Raw genomic sequence first — 19,295 nt, forward strand, 5'->3', positions numbered from 1 at the left:
GATACCTTATATCCACAACAAAGAAATTAAGCCTGCGTGTTGAAATTGAAGTTTTTCAAGTGTCCTTTTTGAAGAATTGTTTCTAAACACTTTTGTAGATCACAGAACAAGCTGTTGATTAAAGTTTAAAAAAATAAACATTAGAGTGATGTGAACTAATGATCTGGAAACAATCTTAATTCTTCTTGGCACCCCGATAGAGTTTATCTAAAGAAACTGTTTATCCAGAATAGCCCAAACATGATGCTTCATTTCATTACAGTGGGGCCAACTTGAAGTCAATTTTACACATGGGTGGTCTGAAGCTCCAGTAACTTGTATGCATAAAGCAACAATTTTAAATTACAAAATCTTGACCTCAGTGAAGCCAGCCCTTCCCTCCAGACTTCTTCCTCCCATAGTAAACCTGTTTCCCTGCAGTGTCACAGCTATTCTCTTATGTGTTTGTGCTGTTTTTCAACGGGAGCAGGAGCATTTTGAAGGGGAGTTGTCATGTAGTTGGATGTTGGGGAATGCAGCTTTAAAACTAAAAAGAAAAATAAGTTTTAGCTTAGTTTTAGGTACATCATTGCCTTTCTTTTACAGGGCTAATTACAACCACTGAGTCACAAATGTGCATGCTTTTGTTTCTCTCTTTAGGATTCATGGTATCAATGCTGTGCATTGATATGTGGATGAGTGCAAACGGTACAATTTTACAGATAATGCAAAAATACACCCTGCAGCCACTGCCAAAAAATAAGTTGCAAACAACTTATTAAAAACATTGGCAAAAATACAAATGTCGTGTTTGATATACTGTATGAATCTGTTTTCAAATCTAGCCTCGGATGTTTTGCGGCATGGCTGCCCTGATCCCATTCGAGTTGCTGAGAGACTCTGTTGCATATGGGATCGGCACTCCATAACATGAAGGCAGCAAAGAGAAGCCCTGGCAAAGATGATGGAAATTTAGATCGGCTGCCAGTGTTGCTTTGCACAGCCCTCCTATCCCTGCTCATCTGTGTAAACCCAAGAAACAAACAGTAAATGTAAAAGCTTAAAACGGGCAGCAAAACAAGAATGTTGGATTAGGTCATTCGGAACGGCTTCCAGAGTTTGACTGCCGGAGATATGGTGTTATTTACCAATAATGGATTCATTACAGGAGCAATTGTCGTTTTCTATCAAGTGCAGCTAAATTACATACTTTTGGCAACTAGTGCATTTATATTGACTTTGTTTTTATTTTTTGTTTATTTTAATTAGTATATACTGTATACATGTCTAGTATTGGTTCCATTTCTCATTTGTTTTAGTTTTAGTGCCACTCAGTATATTTATACATTATTATTGTCTGTTTGTAAATAATACTAATATACAATAACAATCATTTTTGTTATCATCACCATCACATTACATGATCACGGGTCTCATGCTTTTTTATTCGTAATACAACTTATTTGTCCTACAAGCTTTTTTTGTCTTGATATAAGAATAAAAAGAATAAAGTTAATAAAAAGACATTTCTGTGCAGTGCAGGATTTGACAGCTACATCTTTGACATTCCGACTAGTGTATGACAACATAAAACATGATAAATAAATTTTCTGTAATGATATCAGCATGTATGGATCTAATGTCATTACCACCATGCTTTCACATGACCAGAGCCAACGTTTCAGTCATTAGCTGGGGAGGAGCCTCAACCAGTTACATACATAGGCATATGCTTTCAAACTCCAACAGTATCGCTCATTTATTTACTGTTAAAATAAATAAAGCTATCTATATACTTAACAGTATGTCCTCCAAGGTCATTGAACACTATTTTATATGGAAGTAAAATGTGTTGTTAGCTTGATAAATATGTTGTATTTATATGCTACTTTTTAGAAATCTATGGAATAAGTAGAAATGTGAACAAGATATCCTAATTGCACTTTGTTAGGATGAACCTAAGATACAACAAATATTGATAAGAGGTGTATCTTCCAAATAGCCACGACAGTACCTGTTTACAAATGTACTGTACGTGCCTCTAAGTTAGTGCAAGTATCGTAATGTTCCAAATCCAGGGGTGTATAATGGCAATAAGAATATACAGAATGCATGCTGGGTTTAGCACATGGATTTCAGCACAAAGCTTAGAGACTATTCTATAAATGCATTGTTTTAAGAAATGCATTATTAAAATTAAATTTGCATTTATTAAGTTACATTATTAAATTAACTTTCTGAAAACAGATTTCAAAAGGTTTTTGAGGTTACGAGCTAGTTAAACATTTTGAAAAACATATTGTGATAGTTCAGGTGGGTAGCTGCGTCAGCATGTGTAGGCTGCAAAGGAACAAGTAAAGGTTTATTCCATGCTGAGAAAAGAAGAAAGAAAACACAACATTTCGGCTGTGGAGCTTTCCCGAGCCTTCCCTTTCTTGTCTTCCCTATTATTGTTCCATATTGTTATGATTATTTTTATGTGAAGCTAAATACTTCGTATCACAGAAATAGTATTTAGAATACATCGCTATCCTATACTAAGTAAACCTGTTAAATCCTGTTCATTCTTTTCCTTTCACAATTCATTTAAATAGTGCTGTTCTTGAGAAAGGTTTGAAAAATTTCAATCAAGTTATTCTGTTTCCAGAATCAACTTGCATTTACACTTGGCTAGATGTCAAAGTTTAAATTCAGTAGTTCAGTTTCACAAACCCACTTCATTCTACATTTCCCAAATAAAAAGAAAACAATAACTTGCTGTTTCATCATATAAGCCACCCTCCTCCTTTTTCTTCTTTTATATGATTCTCAATTCAATTAAATGGTGAAGCTTTTAGTAAATTAGATTTTAAAATTTCTTGCAAGTAATATACCATTTGCTACTGAAAGAGCCCAAATGTTTGGGCAAGATTAGTATACAGCAATGGCTTTGAGTTTACAGATGGAGGCCTTTAACAAAACCCAGAGATAATAGGGGTTTTGACCAGAACTGGCTTCTGTCCAAGCTCATTCAAATGGTGCTTTTCAAAGAATGGGTGTTAGTGTTCCCCCCAGCCCTGTCCCTGTCTTTTTCAAAAGTTGTATGCTTGTATGCTATCATCACAATCAGCACTCTTTTTGCTAAAGATAGGCTGAACTACTCCAACTGAAGCCAGAGGACATAGAGCCACAAGCAGAATATAAATGTAGTCAACCTTGTAAGTGAACCTAAAAACATACTGTTAAAAAAGATCTAAGACACTAAAGAGGCGTTCCTAACAAAGCATAGCCTAGCATTTAATAAGACCACTGGTAGATCAATCCAGGAAGGGAATTTACACAAAGCAAATAATCTAGCTAAAGCTGATTTTCGTCCAATGTATGGACATAACCTTATGATCGATGTGTCATCATATGGAAACAATGTATTTTGTGTTAAGTGCCTTTCCTCAGTCCTACTCCACTTCTTTTTTATTTCTGAATAAAAAAATATTTTTCCTTAAAATATTGTAGCGCTCTTAGGTTCACGTGGGTGTGCGCCCTCGCCGCTGCCGCTTCAGGTCGGCCCTCCCACCGTTGGGGATTCAAACCCGGGCCTCCAGCGTCACTCAACAGGGACCCAGCCAGTTGAGCTAAAGGGAGATCTCCCCTCAGCCCGACGGCTGCGGTCCCTGCTATTCACAGGGAAGGGCGGTGACGTCACCTGTAATATCCAATATTAGGGAGTTAAGCAGTCTTTGCCTATTTTTACGGGTGAGCAGTGTATGATAAAAATTCAGATAAAAGTAAACTGTGTGCATAACAGAAGTGTGGATTTACCTTGTAATATTCACTCAACAGCAATTCCCTTGATGCACTGTTTGACAAACATTTAATCTTTACAAAATTAACTAGCTGGTAAGTAAGCAAATCTGTGAGGTTGTCATCAACTGATTTGAATCAGGACAGAGTTTAGAAACAAAGTTTGTGTCACTTTTTAATATTATTACATATAAGTATGGTGACATATATGTATACATTTTTATTTACTATAAATGCACTGTCCCTCAAATGTCCTTTACAATGAAAATATTAAATGTGCAGCTTAAAATTATAACTGACAATTGTGAATACGTCTACAAACACAGTAATAGAATCGATGGTTACAATTCCCCAGGGCCCTGTATTTACTGTGTGCAGTGCCATTTCCATAATGGAATGGCAGTTATGCTTGTGAAAGTCATGTAAGTACTAGTTTTCTCATTTGAACAAAAGCTGCTTGTGTAAAGCGGTTTGCTATCTAAATATATGAGAACTGGTCCTTTTCAATTACAAGTGGATGATGCGTACTAAAGGCTGTTTAAATTAAGATTCAATTTCAGCTCTGGTATGTGTGATTATACACATATAAGCAGAATACAGCACATTAGTGAGTTTTTTTCCCCATATAAACTGCAATAAATGCTCAGTTGTATTAATAATGATAAACATGTTTTCGCTTTTTGAAGTCCCACAGGTTTACTTCAGGTAAATTACTACAAAGATGTATGCCCTTCAGCAGAAAACGTACTCAGGGGAAAATATCTCCCATCAGATTTGAATTTTTCCTTTAGAAAACTACAGTATTTAAATTGACATTGAGAAAACTTCTTGAATTGGTTGAAAATACAGATTTGTGATTGGATATCCTGCACATTACTTGCTCATCTTTCCTATAAGAACTGATACCATTCCCACTGGCTCACCTGCAGAAAACAGGGATGGGTGCTTTACTAAACAAACCTGTGTAGAACTAAGGATGAAAGCATAGCGTGTAATTTACCTAACCATTAGTGTCTGACAACTACTGTAGTTTCAACCAAATAAAATGAACACTTGTCCAGTCATTGAGAGCTCTAGCTATCCATTCATTTTCTAATCACTTTATCCAATTCAGGGTCGCAGGGAAGCCAGAATCTACCCCCGCATCCCAGAGGGCACAAGGCAGGGTACGCCCTGGGCAGGACACCAGTCCATCGCAGGGCACACACAGACACACACACCCAAACCAGGGCCAGTTTTCCTAGAAAACAATTAACCTGCCAGCATGTCAGGTGGACCGGTGGGAGCACCTGGAGGAAGCCCACACAAACATGGGGAGAACGTACAAACTCCACACAGACAGCAGCTCAGGTCTGGAGCTGAGCCCAGGGCCCCAGCTCTGTGAGGCAGCAATACTAACCATTGCGCCACCGTTCTGCCTGAGCAGTAGTTATACAGTATGTAACAGATTTATTTTGGAAAATGTGGACTCCTGTATTGACCATACCTTGTCTGCTGGTTTGCCTTATTACAGGTGTATCCTAGTAAATGCAGCAAAGCAATGTGTCGCAAGAGTAGCTGCCAGACACAGTCATGCCTCTGTATCCCCAGAACATTTAAAAAAATGTAAGAATTGGATACTTTCAGATTCTCAAGTGCCCTCTTCTTCTTCTTGCTCCTTCTCATCATTTCAGCTCTGAGCATCCTCAGAGCCTCTGTGTACACTCCCCAATGTAACTGGACTGCCTCTGTAACAGCAGGAGTGAAGTTCTCTGTGTTTGGAGGTGGCTGGTTGTAAGCATGACTCAGGTGGTGCAGGGTAGTAAAATGCTCCCCACACCTGCGTCAGCAGTGCCTGAGTCTTCATCCATTCATTCCAGCAGCCAGCTGTCAATCGGTCTCCAATGACAGGCAGGGTGGCTGGAGCCACAAGCCGTCAGGCTGAGCAATCTCCAGGTCTCACTGGTCATTACAGGCCTGTTAAGGACTGGCCTGGAGGTCATTTAATATTATTCTAATTTGTTATTCTGCAATTCTGTCTCATAAATATCATGAAAGGATATGCCTGTATGTTTACACATAAAATGTTCTGTATTGGATTAAAAATTGTCTTTAATGTGAAATAAAGCAAAGAATGAGAGTCTTGGATATTTAAGGAGGCCCATGAGGTGATAAAGCATTTATTTACCTTAGTATAGTATTTTATTTATTAATTACAATGATGATAGCTTAGCTGATTTTCTAGGTACCCTACAAACAACACTATGTGCGGATATTTGTAAGAACAGGACAGATGTGCTTAAAGTGGAGCACGTTTTTAAGGAGTAATTTTATCTTTTTGTAATTTTTGTCAGTTATTACTACTACTAATTGGTAATTTTCCACTAAGTATAGCCTTTCAGTTTTTTGTTTTTGTTTTTTTAATCTCCCACTTTACCATTTTGAAAATTTCATTCCCGGCTGAACAAGCCTGGAGTATAAATTCATTGATGCAGAGTGCTGATAGTTAAATAGCATCCTGCAAAGAGCAAGTCAGTTTACATTGGAGACAACATTCATGGCAAAGGATGATAAAGGACAGCCATTTAAATGACAAAGGGAAATTCATATCAGTGTCTTTAATAGGGATTTTTCTTGTGTGTGTTGGTTTCCTGCAAACCAGTCAGAGGCTCTTTGTGTTTCTCTCTCAAAGGCTGGATATCACTCAGTCTGGCTTTTGTGTGTCTTTGAAAGGTAGATGTGTGCAAGAATGACTCACTCAATTTGTTCCTTGTGGTGGGGTAAGTATTCTGCAATCACACAGCTTCTGTGTGAGCTTTTAATTGAGTCCAGCCGAGTGAGTTGTAATTGATACGGAATCACTGTTCTACAAGAGCGGCAATAACAAGGTGGTGCTTGCCTTCTTCCGCTTTAATCTACTCCTCTCTTTTCTTGCGGTATTCTGTTTCTGAATTTGTTCTTCTGTCGATCTGCATGCTAGCTTTCTTATGGAAATCAATCTTTTTCCAGGGAGAGAAAGAGAGAGGGGGAGCTTGTACTTCTCTTTTTCAAACACTGCAGCGATCCTTTTTTAAAGGCCCGGCATTCAGATCCCCGTGCCCCTTTATCCGCTGATATTTTGTTCAAAAGCAAAGTTAAATTGTTTTGTGGATTAACACTCAAGGCACAGAGTTTCTCTTTCAGCTGACCAAAAAACATGGGGCACAATCAATTTCAAGACTGAAGATGAAGTTTCCTTTTTAAGCAGTCGAGCAAAGCCTTTAAGGAAGAGAGTGAGTGCTGCAGAATGAAATGTTTCTGGACCCTTTTAATGTCTTGCCAGTTCAAAGTCAGTCCACTTTGTGACTGTAGCTACAGTACAAGCCTGCAGTGCACTTAGCAGTAACCCTGTTGCTGTGTCACTCTACTTCAAGAGGGGAGTAAAATAGTAAAATAGACCAGTTTATTTCCAACCACTTAATCTCATTTTAAAGGGATTCCCTGGAGAAACATCTTCACCAGTGCCTTAGTGTATTTGAGTTCTTCATAATATTATTTTTTATAATTTCCCATAAATTGTTGGGAGGACACACTGCTGGTGATGGTCACATGGAAGAATGTAAAAAATTATATACTTAAAAAATAAAACAAAGCAATAACTGTCCTTGCCCCAGAGATTCCCACCATACAATATTATATTCCAAAACAAATATAAATAATTGAAGACTGTTTTAGCAAGGAACAGTTGCTCACTCTAGCTTTTATATTTTAGGTATGACTGAGTAGCAATGATAGCGATGAAGATGGCAATTGGAAGTGGAAAGGAACTGTTAAACACAGAAAGCGAATATAGTTTAGCTGAATCCTAAATCCTAACATTTAAGAGAGCATTCCTGAACTCACTGTTGGACATTTGTTGCTAAATTAAATCATAGTATACCTGAAACTCTCATTCTAATTTGTTTTAAGTGGGAGTGCTAATTCAGATGACGATGCCCGCAGTGTGTAATTATTTCATTAGAAATGCCAAATTAATTTAGCATTTGTTGCCAAATCTAAAGATAAACATAAGCACAATTAATGTATTATTGATTTTTCCATACAAGAGAAAGTGATTTATAATACAGGAAGGGCAAAATTATGTATTCATAATGACACCAAAATGCTTAAAATTACATCCACTTTATTTCATGTACCATGTGTCTATGCACATGTGTCTGTACAATATACTTATAAAATGTACAATTCTATGATTCTAAAAAAAAGCATGTTGTATCTGACTTATCACAGATCTGACAATATTCATATAACAAAGGCTTTGATAGTGTTCAATATGAAAAAATAAACATTTGGATTAAGAAAGACACATAGAGCTGACTGTCATAGTTGAATAACTTGGATAGTTTAGCAGAGAGTACTAAAACCTAGTCTTGAAATACAATAATGCATAAAAATATTGACATTCCTTTTTAACAAAGGACTATGCAGACCTTTCTGCCTCCAGAAGTTAATTCTGTAACCTTATTTTAATATGCAAAAATGCCTCAATGGTTGTTCAGTTTATGAAATTGCTTTTCATGATACAGTATATTCTGTTGATCAGAATAATTATTTGCCACACATATCTTTTCTGCCAAATATGTAGTAAATCATCATTTATAATGCTCAGGAATGTATGCTGTAGGTTTGTTACTTTACAGTATCTAAGGTATGTCTGTTTATAAGCACTCTTGTGTGTTTTGTTTTAACAAGCCTCAAGAATGTTCAGTATCTGTACACTTCTTGACTGAGGACAAATGGTAATGATAATATGAAAATTGGACATGGTGTCAGGTGAAAAAATGAATGTGTTATGCACGTAAGAAAATAAATTGAAAGGTCTTGCTATTTCTTAGTTGATTTTCAGCCGTTTCTTCATTGATCAGTTGTGTTTATTACAATTATAATTTGCCACAGTTAATCAATATTATAATGGATAAGTCTATGTGTATGTTATTTGACTGAAGCATGTAGATGTAGAACCTCCTCCATTGAGTGTTTGCATAAAGAGCCCTATCTATATAAGGGAATCACTTGTTCTGAGCCTGAACAAAAATAAACCGTAAGGTTAGTTAAAATGTAGCGATTTATTGACTCGCATGGAATCTTGCTCAAGTCCTAATATTTCGAATTGTTAAGTGTCTTACCTGAGTTTTGTCATGCGCTGCTAGGCCATAATGAATGCTGAAAAAAAACATGACATTTTCATTACCATTTTAATGCTGACAGGCACTGCACAAGTGCCAGTGGAGAATTTACTTACACCTGACGTTCAATGATGAAAGTGTGTTTCTTTCTTGGCTTGTGCCATCATTCAGGCTCCTATTCAGAACATAACATCACTTTATTAGCCCTATACAATTTCTTGCATTAGGAATGTGTCTTTTCACATACCCCAGCTTGCTCTCCATGAGACACAGACACACAGGCAGGGAGAGAGAAGCTTGGGGGTCAGAGCACAGGGTCAGCCATTGTACAGCACTCCTGAAGCAGTTGGGGTTAAGGGCCTTGCTCAGAGGCCCGACAGAGGAGGATTCCTTTGCCGGCTGCAGGATTTGAACCGGCAACCTTCCAGCCACAGATTCTTAGCCACAGAGCCACCGCTCCACCCAGAAGATGGGGCTCTAGAAGCAGAATCAAGCAAAGTAGAATACTGTGAACCGGCTGTTTCGAGGGCTCATGTGACATGGGCGACAAGTACTGTAGTGTTGCCTTTTGGCCTCCAGTATTTCCTTTAGTAATTGTCATAAACCTTATGGAGCAACCCTCATATGCATGAAATGACATTTCAGATTATAAAAAAGTAGGACATTGGTGAATTAGTCCCAAGTATTGTTAATTGGCTTGTAGCTGTTTTCATCTGATGATCTTAATGTTGGTCTATGGTAGACTTTAACTAGTCATCTGGGTAATTGCATTTATAATTGGCTTACTTTTACATGATTATTTTCAACACATTAATTATTTATAATTAACTGATTAGCATAATTTGTTATGTTATTCCTTACAGCTTAATTAATGCATCTTTCAAGATTATGAAACTTTGGACTTAAAATATTTAGTGTATTTTTTGCTATATTAACTGTGTCACAAAAAAGTTGAGGCTGCAAAGAAAATATAAAGTTCTCTGCACTGCACGATGGAAAAATCTTTTATCGTTTTTGTATGTCATACACAGTTCAAGGTAACAGCTTGGATTTTCTTTTACAAGCGGGTTTCAATTATAAAGTAGTGAAACTGTTCCAAACATAGTATCAATTAGTTTCAGTTTGAACCCTTTTGTTTATTTTATTTTCGCACTTATAATGAATGCAAGTCCATTGTAGTTAAAAAGAAAAGATTAGGCAAATTATCTTGACAAATCCATTATCACGTTTTAATCTGTGCATTCATAATTTGCCAAAACACTATCCATCTTGTATTTACATGCTTTAAAAACTCGTTAGCTTTATGACCATTGATTATTGATGTTCAGGTTGTTTGAGATTTAGAACTCTCTTTGTGTAAAGGTTATCTTTAGTTTTCAGGTAGATTACAGAGAAACTGAAACTAGTCTGTGTAAGAACTCGAGCCACTAGTAAACCAGGATCAGAAATCCATTGCTTATACTGTATATACTGTACCAGTAGTCCTTGCTGCATATCAGAGTTGTTCCTTAATTGTATGAAACTTTATTACGAGCTAGTGAATAATTATATATGAACAACAAACATTTGCTTTATTTAAACTGTCCTGGTTCAGTGCATTCATTTTTCCTGTCTTGACATTCTGCTCACAGTTTAATATAAACGTAAATAAGTTTTTTTGAAAATGTTTGGGTTTGGTGCTTTATGGATCTTGAGATCCTGTTTGTCCATGATTAACATTTTAATCCAGAAGTAGTTTTCCTTATGGGATTAAAGATCGAATTGAGTACCCTAGTGTTATGCATGGCACTGAGCACTACACGAGGCAAAGGAAGGCCTGCATTACTCACACATCCTAATGGACTTCATTGGTAAATCTCTCTTCAGGTAGCAGTGATGTTTCCTGGGATAAAGAGAAACTCCAGTCTCCCAATGTCCAAGGATCACAGGCCTCAGTTACTCACCCCAGCCTACCTGGACAGCATAACCTTTCAGTTAGTCACCCCCTTAATCCTCTCCAGCAGAACCGCCTTCTACCCAATGGTAAGAGGAAAAAAAAACACATGTAATGTAGTCAAGAAATTAAAGGTCTTCAGTAGTCTTCTGTAGACCTTTGGCCATTTTTGAAATATGTAACCCTCACTCTCCTATTTAAAAAAGCTTAGAAAAAAACAGGAACCGTTCTGCGAATCTTTCGATAATCCTTGATTCCATTCATTGCTATGATCCTTGTCATCACGATACAGTTTTTGCTATTGTAACTGAAGACAATGTTGTCACTTCTGAGTTATGTCATTTAAGAGTTTATTATATACTGTAAATCTATTGACAGTTTATTTAAAATTGCAGTAGTTGTCATAAAAAGGGGGTTGATTGTACTATAGTCGAACCAGAACTGTGCTCTGCAGATCTCTTCTGTGCCTGTATCCTCAGGAGTTACATCAGTGCTGTCTGTGAGAACTGGCATGTGAGGCTTTTGGAGGAGGCCTCTGGGATACAAAATGAAATTGTTCATTTTGATTGTGTTAAACACGGAGTCTATAAAAATTATGAATAATAGGCCTGTAATGCTAAATATGTATTGTTTTCCTTATCGTTTAATGAAGTTCTGTGTCGGAATATTTTGAAAATGTTTACAATTCTCATTTTTTTAATTTTGTGAGTTAATGAGACGTTTTTTGCCTGCTGTTCCATGTTTTATGTAATGGATTTCCAATAAAACTGTGGCCCTCCAGCTTCTTACTGCCGCCTACATCCTGTGCTTTTGTTTACTCATTTGGTATGAGTGTGCTGTGTGATTCAGTTTTCAGGATTCGGAAGTCTTCTGTAACTTAAAAACTGTTTCAGTATGTTAACATGGTTTTCATTAGTACCTTGCAGATAAAAAATTCCAACCATAAAAATGCTTTCACATTTGTTCCTTTTCATATTAAAAAAAATTCACATTCATAGATGTGTTACTTAAAAAAAACAGCAAACATCTAACTATAGCTAATCGTTTCACTCGAGTAATATAAAGCTGTGTTTATGCAACAAGTCCTTTGGATAATTACAAATATCACTTTAGTATAATGAAAGTTATTTAGGTAAATGTGATCGAGAGCTAATTTGGCAAGTTAAAGTGTTTGGAATATTTGAAACATCCAGTTAACAAATTTAGTTTGCCTGTAACTGCATACATGTGAAAGAACTATGACGTCCTTAAAACAAAAATCTTGTTAGATGAAATTTGTACTTACATGTGTGTGTGTTGTACAGCACAGGCTGTCACATGATGCCTTTTGCCATTAACCTCTTGTATCCGGTTTTTAGGCTTGGAGCTCCCTTTCATGATGATGCCCCACCCCCTGATTCCAGTCAGTCTACCTCCTGCTTCGGTTACCATGGCAATGAGTCAAATGAATCACCTCAGCACCATCGCAAACATGGCCGCCGCTGCCCAGGTCCAGAGTTGCCCCTCCAGAGTGGAGACATCTGTTATAAAGGTAACAATGAAGACCGCAGCCAAAGGCAGCCCATATTTAGAATCATCAAAGTCAGGATCCAGCGTAAAGTTAAGTATAATGGCGCACATTTAAGCTTCAAAGCATACATTTTCCATGCGTTATTAGTGCAGGAAAATCCATACTATCTAAATTATAAGATTAACAGTGCAATCGTCATGAAAGCACTTCATGAAAACGCTCTAGTTACTGTAATGATTAATAAAAATTGCTGATTTTTTAAATTATAATGACCTTGTACATTTGAACAAATCCGGCAGCTTCAGTGTCTCCCTTCAGTGAGATTAACCTGCCATGTCTTCACATTCCACAGTTATAGGATGTAATGCGATGCTAGCTTGCTAACAATCGTGTTTAATTATCTTATAACGGGGAAAAAAGAAATTACTTCATTATTGCTACTGCTATGTTGCTGGTGTTCTAAATAGAGCAAGGTGTTTTATCAAACAGTAGCGTTGTTTTATTAATTAAATCAATGAAGTGAAAGCGATTTCAAACCAAATATATATCAAAGGTTGGGTAAAACATATAAGCTAGCCTTGTATTTAGAATAAATTGTGTGTGCACTTCCAGTTAACGTTATTTATTGCTGTTTTTTTCTTCTATTTTGCACAATATGCAGATAGTATTTTAATGTGAATGGTTTGCATAACAAAATAACAGTCTGCCTTTTTGAAAGCTTTCATGTGGCCACTCTTAAAAGAATCTATCTTCCTGGACAAAAAGGTCTGTTAACATGTTTAGTAGCTAATTAACAAAACCTTTGTTAAATTTTGTTCCCGCCTGTAAAATCTCTGTGTGTCCTTGTACAGAAAAAAAAATGTTATTTAATTTCAACTCAAAATGTGTTCCTCCACACATAGATATATAGCAAGAAGTTTAAAACAAACTACTGAACTGTTACCGAATTTGCAACTTACCTACCACATTTCAAAGTGAAAAGCCACATTTTTAAAAGAAGTATTACTGCAAGTTACTTTGTATAGGTACTGATGATTGTATAGGTACTTCACTACTCACACACAAAATTGCATAGTGATGCTTTCTCTTATGGAAAGGCACAGTATGTTTCATGTCGGTTATATCAAAGGGATGAGGGAGTAATATAAAGTCTTTTCCTTGCTTTGTTCTGGTTAATGTACGCAGCAGCGAAGGGGTTGTGAGGTCTAGGAATTGGGTTCCAGATAGCAGCAGCTCCAAATAGTTATGAGGGAGACAGTTGTGGTTTGCAGAGGGCTTAGTCTGTTGGTAACTTTTTAATCTTTGTCCACACATGATAATAATAATTAATAATAATTGCTTACACTTACTGTATATAGCGCTTTTCTGGACTCTCCACTCAAAGCACTTTACAGGTAATGGGGACTCTCTTCCACCACCACCAGTGTGCAGCCCCACCTGGATGATGCGACGGCAGCCATGGTGCGCCAGTACGCTCCCCACACATCAGCTATCAGTGGTGAGGAGAGCAGAGTGATGATGCCAGTTCATAGATGTAGATTATTAGGAGGCCAGGATGGGTAAAGGCCAATGGGAAATTTGGCCAGGACGCTGGGGTTACACCCCTACTCTTTTCGAGAAATGCCCTGGAATTTTTAATGACCACAGAGAGTCAGGACCTTGGTTTTATGTCTTATATGAAGGATGGTGCCTTTTTTACAGTATAGTGTCCCTGTCACTATACTGGGATATTAGGACCCACACAGACCGCAGGGTAAGTGCCCCCTTCTGGCCCCACTAACACCTCTTCCAGCAGCAACCTTAGTTTTTCCCAGGAGGTCTCTGATCCAGGTACTGACCAGGCTCACACCTGCTGAGCTCCAGTGGGCTGCCAGATTTTTTTGTCATTCAAGGCTGGAACTAAAGAACTCTATTTCAGTTGAAGGAAATCACCTAAATATGGAAATAAAAGATGAATGGTATTAAAAGTCAAAGAATTTACAAATGTCTCTCTAGTCAAAAAATAATTTAAGCCACCAAATGATTCTTCTGATGTTTTTTTTTCCATATAGCCCTATACTTCTTTCAGTCAAGGCATCATGTGGAAAGAAAGTATGTGTTTGCACATAAATACTCTTAAAAACTGACAATTTATTTTGTAGAGAGGAATAAACATCTGTTCCCAACCATTTGGACACATCAGCTCAATCAAAATTAATATCCAGATGGATTTGAAAGTTGGCACACTGCTATTTTAACGGTTTTATGGTGCCAGCTTATAAATCTGTGATTACATCATACAAACACTATTGGCCTTGTTTTGTGTATTTGTAAACACTGGTGATGCTCAAAAGCAAGTGAATTCCACCTTTTTCCCCCATTGTTTTAATTTAATCTGTTCATTCTGAAGAGGTCTGCTGTGTTGACCTTCTCATTGCCTTTGGGAATTTTGAGTACTTGAATCAAGTCCCCTCACAGAGGTCTCTTTGAAAATAAAAGTTTAATCTAGACTGATTCCAGAACAGTAGTATCCTTTAGTATTGTGGCGGTAAAGGGTGCACACAATATGTTTTCTACAGGTCTTACTATTGATTTGTACAATTTCAACATACCATCTCTGTATTTAGATTTTACATTTTAAATATACTGTGTTTATATAGTATATTACAACATTCTTTCTTTTATTGCCTTATTGCCTTTTTATTGCATCTCCACATTGTCTACCTGATTAAAATAATGTGCCCACCTAAACAAGTTGTTTTATATGTAGCTTTTTCCTGGTGTTTGGTATTTAGATAGATAAGACTTTATTGATCCCGAATGGAAATTGATGTGTTACAGCAGTCCAGCCCAAGACAAGCAAAAACAGACATCAGAATAGATGAAAAATTATACAAAATAAATATAAAATAAATAAATTTCATATTTATAGTTTATGTTTCTGCCACTTGCATATAAGAGTCTGCACTTTAAATAATTAATGATTACATTTATAATTACATTTTTAACTTAAAAGTGTTTGCCCAGTCTATTAAAATCTTTGATTTACCTTTGATATATATACTGTATATATCAGGAATAGCAGGGCTCCTAATACAGATCCCTGTGATACACTACTAATTACATCACTACAGTCAGAATGTTTACCACTTATACTGACTCTGTTTCACATCCATTATTCCAAATGCATTCATTTTCTTCAATGCTTACCACCTGCATTTGGCAATTATTCTTTTTTATGTTGAGTTTTAACAAAAGTCTTTCTAAAATATAAATATACAGTACAGTATGCTCAGTTTGCATTGCCTGCTGTTATTGCCTGTTTAGATAACTGAAGTTACATAAGCAACAATTACAGTATCATTTATAAATCCAGTCTGGCTATCCCCCAGAATCTTATGTCCATAATAAGATCATCTAGTTAGTTCTAGCTGGTATTTCTCTCACCTTGCATGTAGTAGAAGTAAGACTTATTGGTCTGTAATTACTGAGTTTTGTTATGCTTTTTACTAACAGGTACTACATTAGTAATTGTCCAGATAATGAGTGTTCCCTGTCTGTTTCAGTGACTGTTTGAAGAGTTTTGCTAAAGGCCTATGAATCACATCTCTGGTTTCCTTAAGTTAAATGGGTAGAAGACCATCAGGCCCTGGAGATGTGTTTATCTTAAGCAAGTCTAGTACCTGTAATACTTCTGCCTCTTCAATGCTAATACATTTTTAATATAAGAACTTTGTCTTCCTCAGCCCGAGGCACGTTGATGATGTCTTTCTTGGTGAACACCTGAGTGAAATATCCATTAATTACGTCAGACTCCTCATTATTTAAATGTTTCCCCTTTTATCTCAGAGAAGCCTTGCTTCGTGCTTCATTCTTTTTTCTTTTAGTATTAGTATTGGTATTATTATTTTCTTTTAGTACTGCAGTCGTCTTTTTGTGCCTCTCTCTTGGCCCTGAATCCTTACAAACCAGGAGAGACGGGAATCAGAAAAAATACATAGATCAGCTCCATGTGTTCCGGTGTGGTTCAAACAGGCACAATGACACAGCTCGTGTGATCTTTGCGGCAGGAACGTGTGCCGGACAGCCCTTCTCCTGCCCCTTCCCTTGAAGATGGAAGGAGACCTGGGAGCCATGCTTCCTCCCACCGGAGCAGCAGCGTATCGAGCTCTCCAGCCCGGACTGAAAGCTCCTCAGACAGAATCCGTAAGTCCCCCAGTCTCACGTGCAGGGATGCGTTCAGCTGAAGGATGTTCCATTTACTTACAGAACTGCACCATTCATCCATCCCACTAGTGTTTTGCGATTTTCTTCTCCATTTTTAATTTTTTTTTAAACATAGGGAGAATTAATGGAGGATCCAGTAATATGTACCCTGACTCCATTCTGTGAAACTCACATTTAAATAGTCTTTTATAGAGCACTGTCATATATTTTTAAATTCTAAAAGAGAATACTAGAGAACAAAGCAAATAGTATATTTTATTAAAACTCTATTAATTGTCTAAGTTCCTAAATACAATACATTTAAGCCTAAGGACTAAAGGCTGAATATTTAAGACTTGAGGTTTTACAAGAGGAAACACAAAATGGGAATTAGGAAAAGGAAAATGAGATATTTTTAGCTTATGGTCTTTCCATCTCAAAACTCTAGAGGAGGAGCTTTTACCATTTCTGAAAGTCCCATACGAAATAATTAAAAAATATCCATAAACAACAATGTTTCTGACAAATTAGCTGTTTGTGTTTTCTTATAATATAAGTTATTCTGGTACCAGTGATTGACTGTGTAAAATACATCAAACTTCATGTTGTTTTGGGAGGCATCAAAGGTTTTTTTTAACTACATGTAGGCTGCATGAGAACAGAATATGTTCAGGAAGCAGTAATCATAAATGACACCAGAGAAATATACCTTGACTGTCAGCCTCAAGAGCAAAATGTGCAGGTTTCACCTTGACAGTCGCTGTAGCTGACCCCTGTGTGGCGTCACTATTCGTGCGTAGAAACACCCGGACTTGGATTAAATCAAAGGTGAGGGTTAGGGTCGACATGTTGTTCTTGTGTGACTGTCTAATGTCAAGATATATAATTACTGAACTATTTATGTGATACAGTCTCTATTTATTATCTCTAAAAAAACAAGCAGCTGTGCATCAGAACGGACTCTCGATGAACCAGGCTCTTCTAGGATTGTCTCCCAATGTCCTGCCGGGGCCCAAAGAAGGTGATGTTGCCACTCATGACATGGGGCATGAAGCCAAGAGGATACACATCGAGAAAGGTAAAGACTTCCAAAGTACTCTAATACTGCACCTGCCCCCAAATCAAAAATGAGATATCAGCACCTCGGTTTGAGATGTCATGAAAGGAATGATACAATTCTAAAGAGAGAACGTGACAAACAAACTAACAACTTGAAAATAATGGGAATACATATGTTTTTATTTTATGATTTACATTAGCTGGGTGTTTAATTCTGTAGTTCAAAATACCCTTTTGCTTCTGTAATAATTAGAATATATATAGGAAGTATAGGTTAATCAACGAGTCGATAAATCTTGAGTTATTCTTGTTTCTTGTTTATGAAATGCAGTGTTGAATATATTAGAAAATCCTCAAATCATGACAAGGGAACAGTCTTGATTTCAGTACGACTGTGTAAAGTGTAAATAAAAAAAATAATTATCCCATCCTCATTCTTTTGGCATCAAGATTAGAGTACTAAAACCCGGGGCTTTGAAATAGGATTGTATAAGGTAATATTAATGTCTGTTGTACAGGATATAAAAAAAACATAAAAAAACTCAAAGGCCAGAGTTTTAGGGATCCTGTTTGAAAGAAGGCAGGTGTCACCTGCAGTTTAAACCCATTGAAGCTCAGTATTCAAAGAGCTGATTTACTCATTCCTTCAAGCAGCATGGGAATAGCACGAAAGGCAGGCAAAAGAAAGCAATCTCTAGACTACAGTGGATTAAATGCAAAATTAAGCAAATAATAGACCTTTGTATTCTCAGATGAGTTCCATGTCTGGTGAAAGTGCTAAAAATGAAACCACTGTGTTTCCTTGAGCCCTGTTTTCCCACCTGGGTTGCCCTCAAATGAGAGCAGACTAAGACCTCTCTGGATCTGCTTTGAAAAGGTTTCAGAAAAGTAATAATTACTGTGATTGCTACCTTAATTTTGTGGGTCAAATTACAGGTATACATGTCCACAGGAAAATGAAAAAAGGAAGGTATTACAATATTAGAACTGCTTATGTATCCAGCTCATTTGTTACATGCCTTTTCTCTTCTCTTTTTTTCAAGTTGCAAGAATGGCCTTTGTTTCAGTCCTGGCATATTAACACAGTACATTAGATTTAACCACCCTGAAATTGACAGTTGAACTAGAGAGCCTAAAGCCCCTTTCATGGGATTTTTAATATTGTTTCTCTCCATATGCCATTCCCATTATTATTTAGATACTAAATTCTTAATATGTCGCTCAGGTTGATTAGAATTCAGGGCTCTTCAATGCGTGCACCAGAGGTCTCGGGCTGTGGAAAACATTTTTATAAAATAATCCATTAATGCAGAGGAGTGCAACTAAATTAGTTAGCAATTTGCTGAGCATGAATTAATGAACAGAGCTTCTCCCAGCTCCCAGAGTTGTAATTTTCATAATAACCTCAGACCTTTATTTGGCAGGTTGTTTAGTTTTTTCGTTTGAAGGTTTTCATTAGTCTAATGAGGACTGTGCAAGGGCGAGCAGTCAGCACAATTTACATGGGGAAGCTATCATAATAAATGAGGCAATTTGAATAACACGCACAGGTTTTATGCAGCGAGATAAGAGAGATTGTACAGCGAGATCTAGAAGTAACCAATACATTAGACCAACTAATAACTAAAGTAATCCCAATAAAAGGCTTAAGTGAAGGGAATAAAATTAATGATATATATATAGAACTGTAATGATATGATACATG

General features: G+C 36.9%; 1 protein-coding gene across 4 annotated transcripts in view; it reads left to right on the forward strand.

Annotated features, from left to right (window-relative positions):
- Positions 1-19,295, forward strand: part of LOC148835581 (dachshund homolog 1-like) — a 194,862-nt gene that overhangs the window by 118,988 nt on the left and 56,579 nt on the right. For 3 of the 4 annotated variants that reach the window (XM_088913118.1, XM_088913119.1, XM_088913120.1), the window contains 3 exons: positions 12,195-12,367; positions 16,396-16,531; positions 17,475-17,609. In XM_088913118.1, coding sequence (XP_088769244.1) covers positions 12,195-12,367; positions 16,396-16,531; positions 17,475-17,609 — 444 coding nt within the window. Of the gene's footprint in view, positions 1-10,769; positions 10,926-12,194; positions 12,368-16,395; positions 16,532-17,474; positions 17,610-19,295 lie in introns of all 4 variants that reach the window. The other variant, XM_088913121.1, reaches the window with a different exon arrangement.

The sequence above is a fragment of the Atractosteus spatula genome, chromosome 4 (genome assembly GCF_055471065.1).
Source record: "Atractosteus spatula isolate fAtrSpa1 chromosome 4, fAtrSpa1.hap1, whole genome shotgun sequence".
Lineage (NCBI taxonomy): Eukaryota > Metazoa > Chordata > Actinopteri > Semionotiformes > Lepisosteidae > Atractosteus > Atractosteus spatula.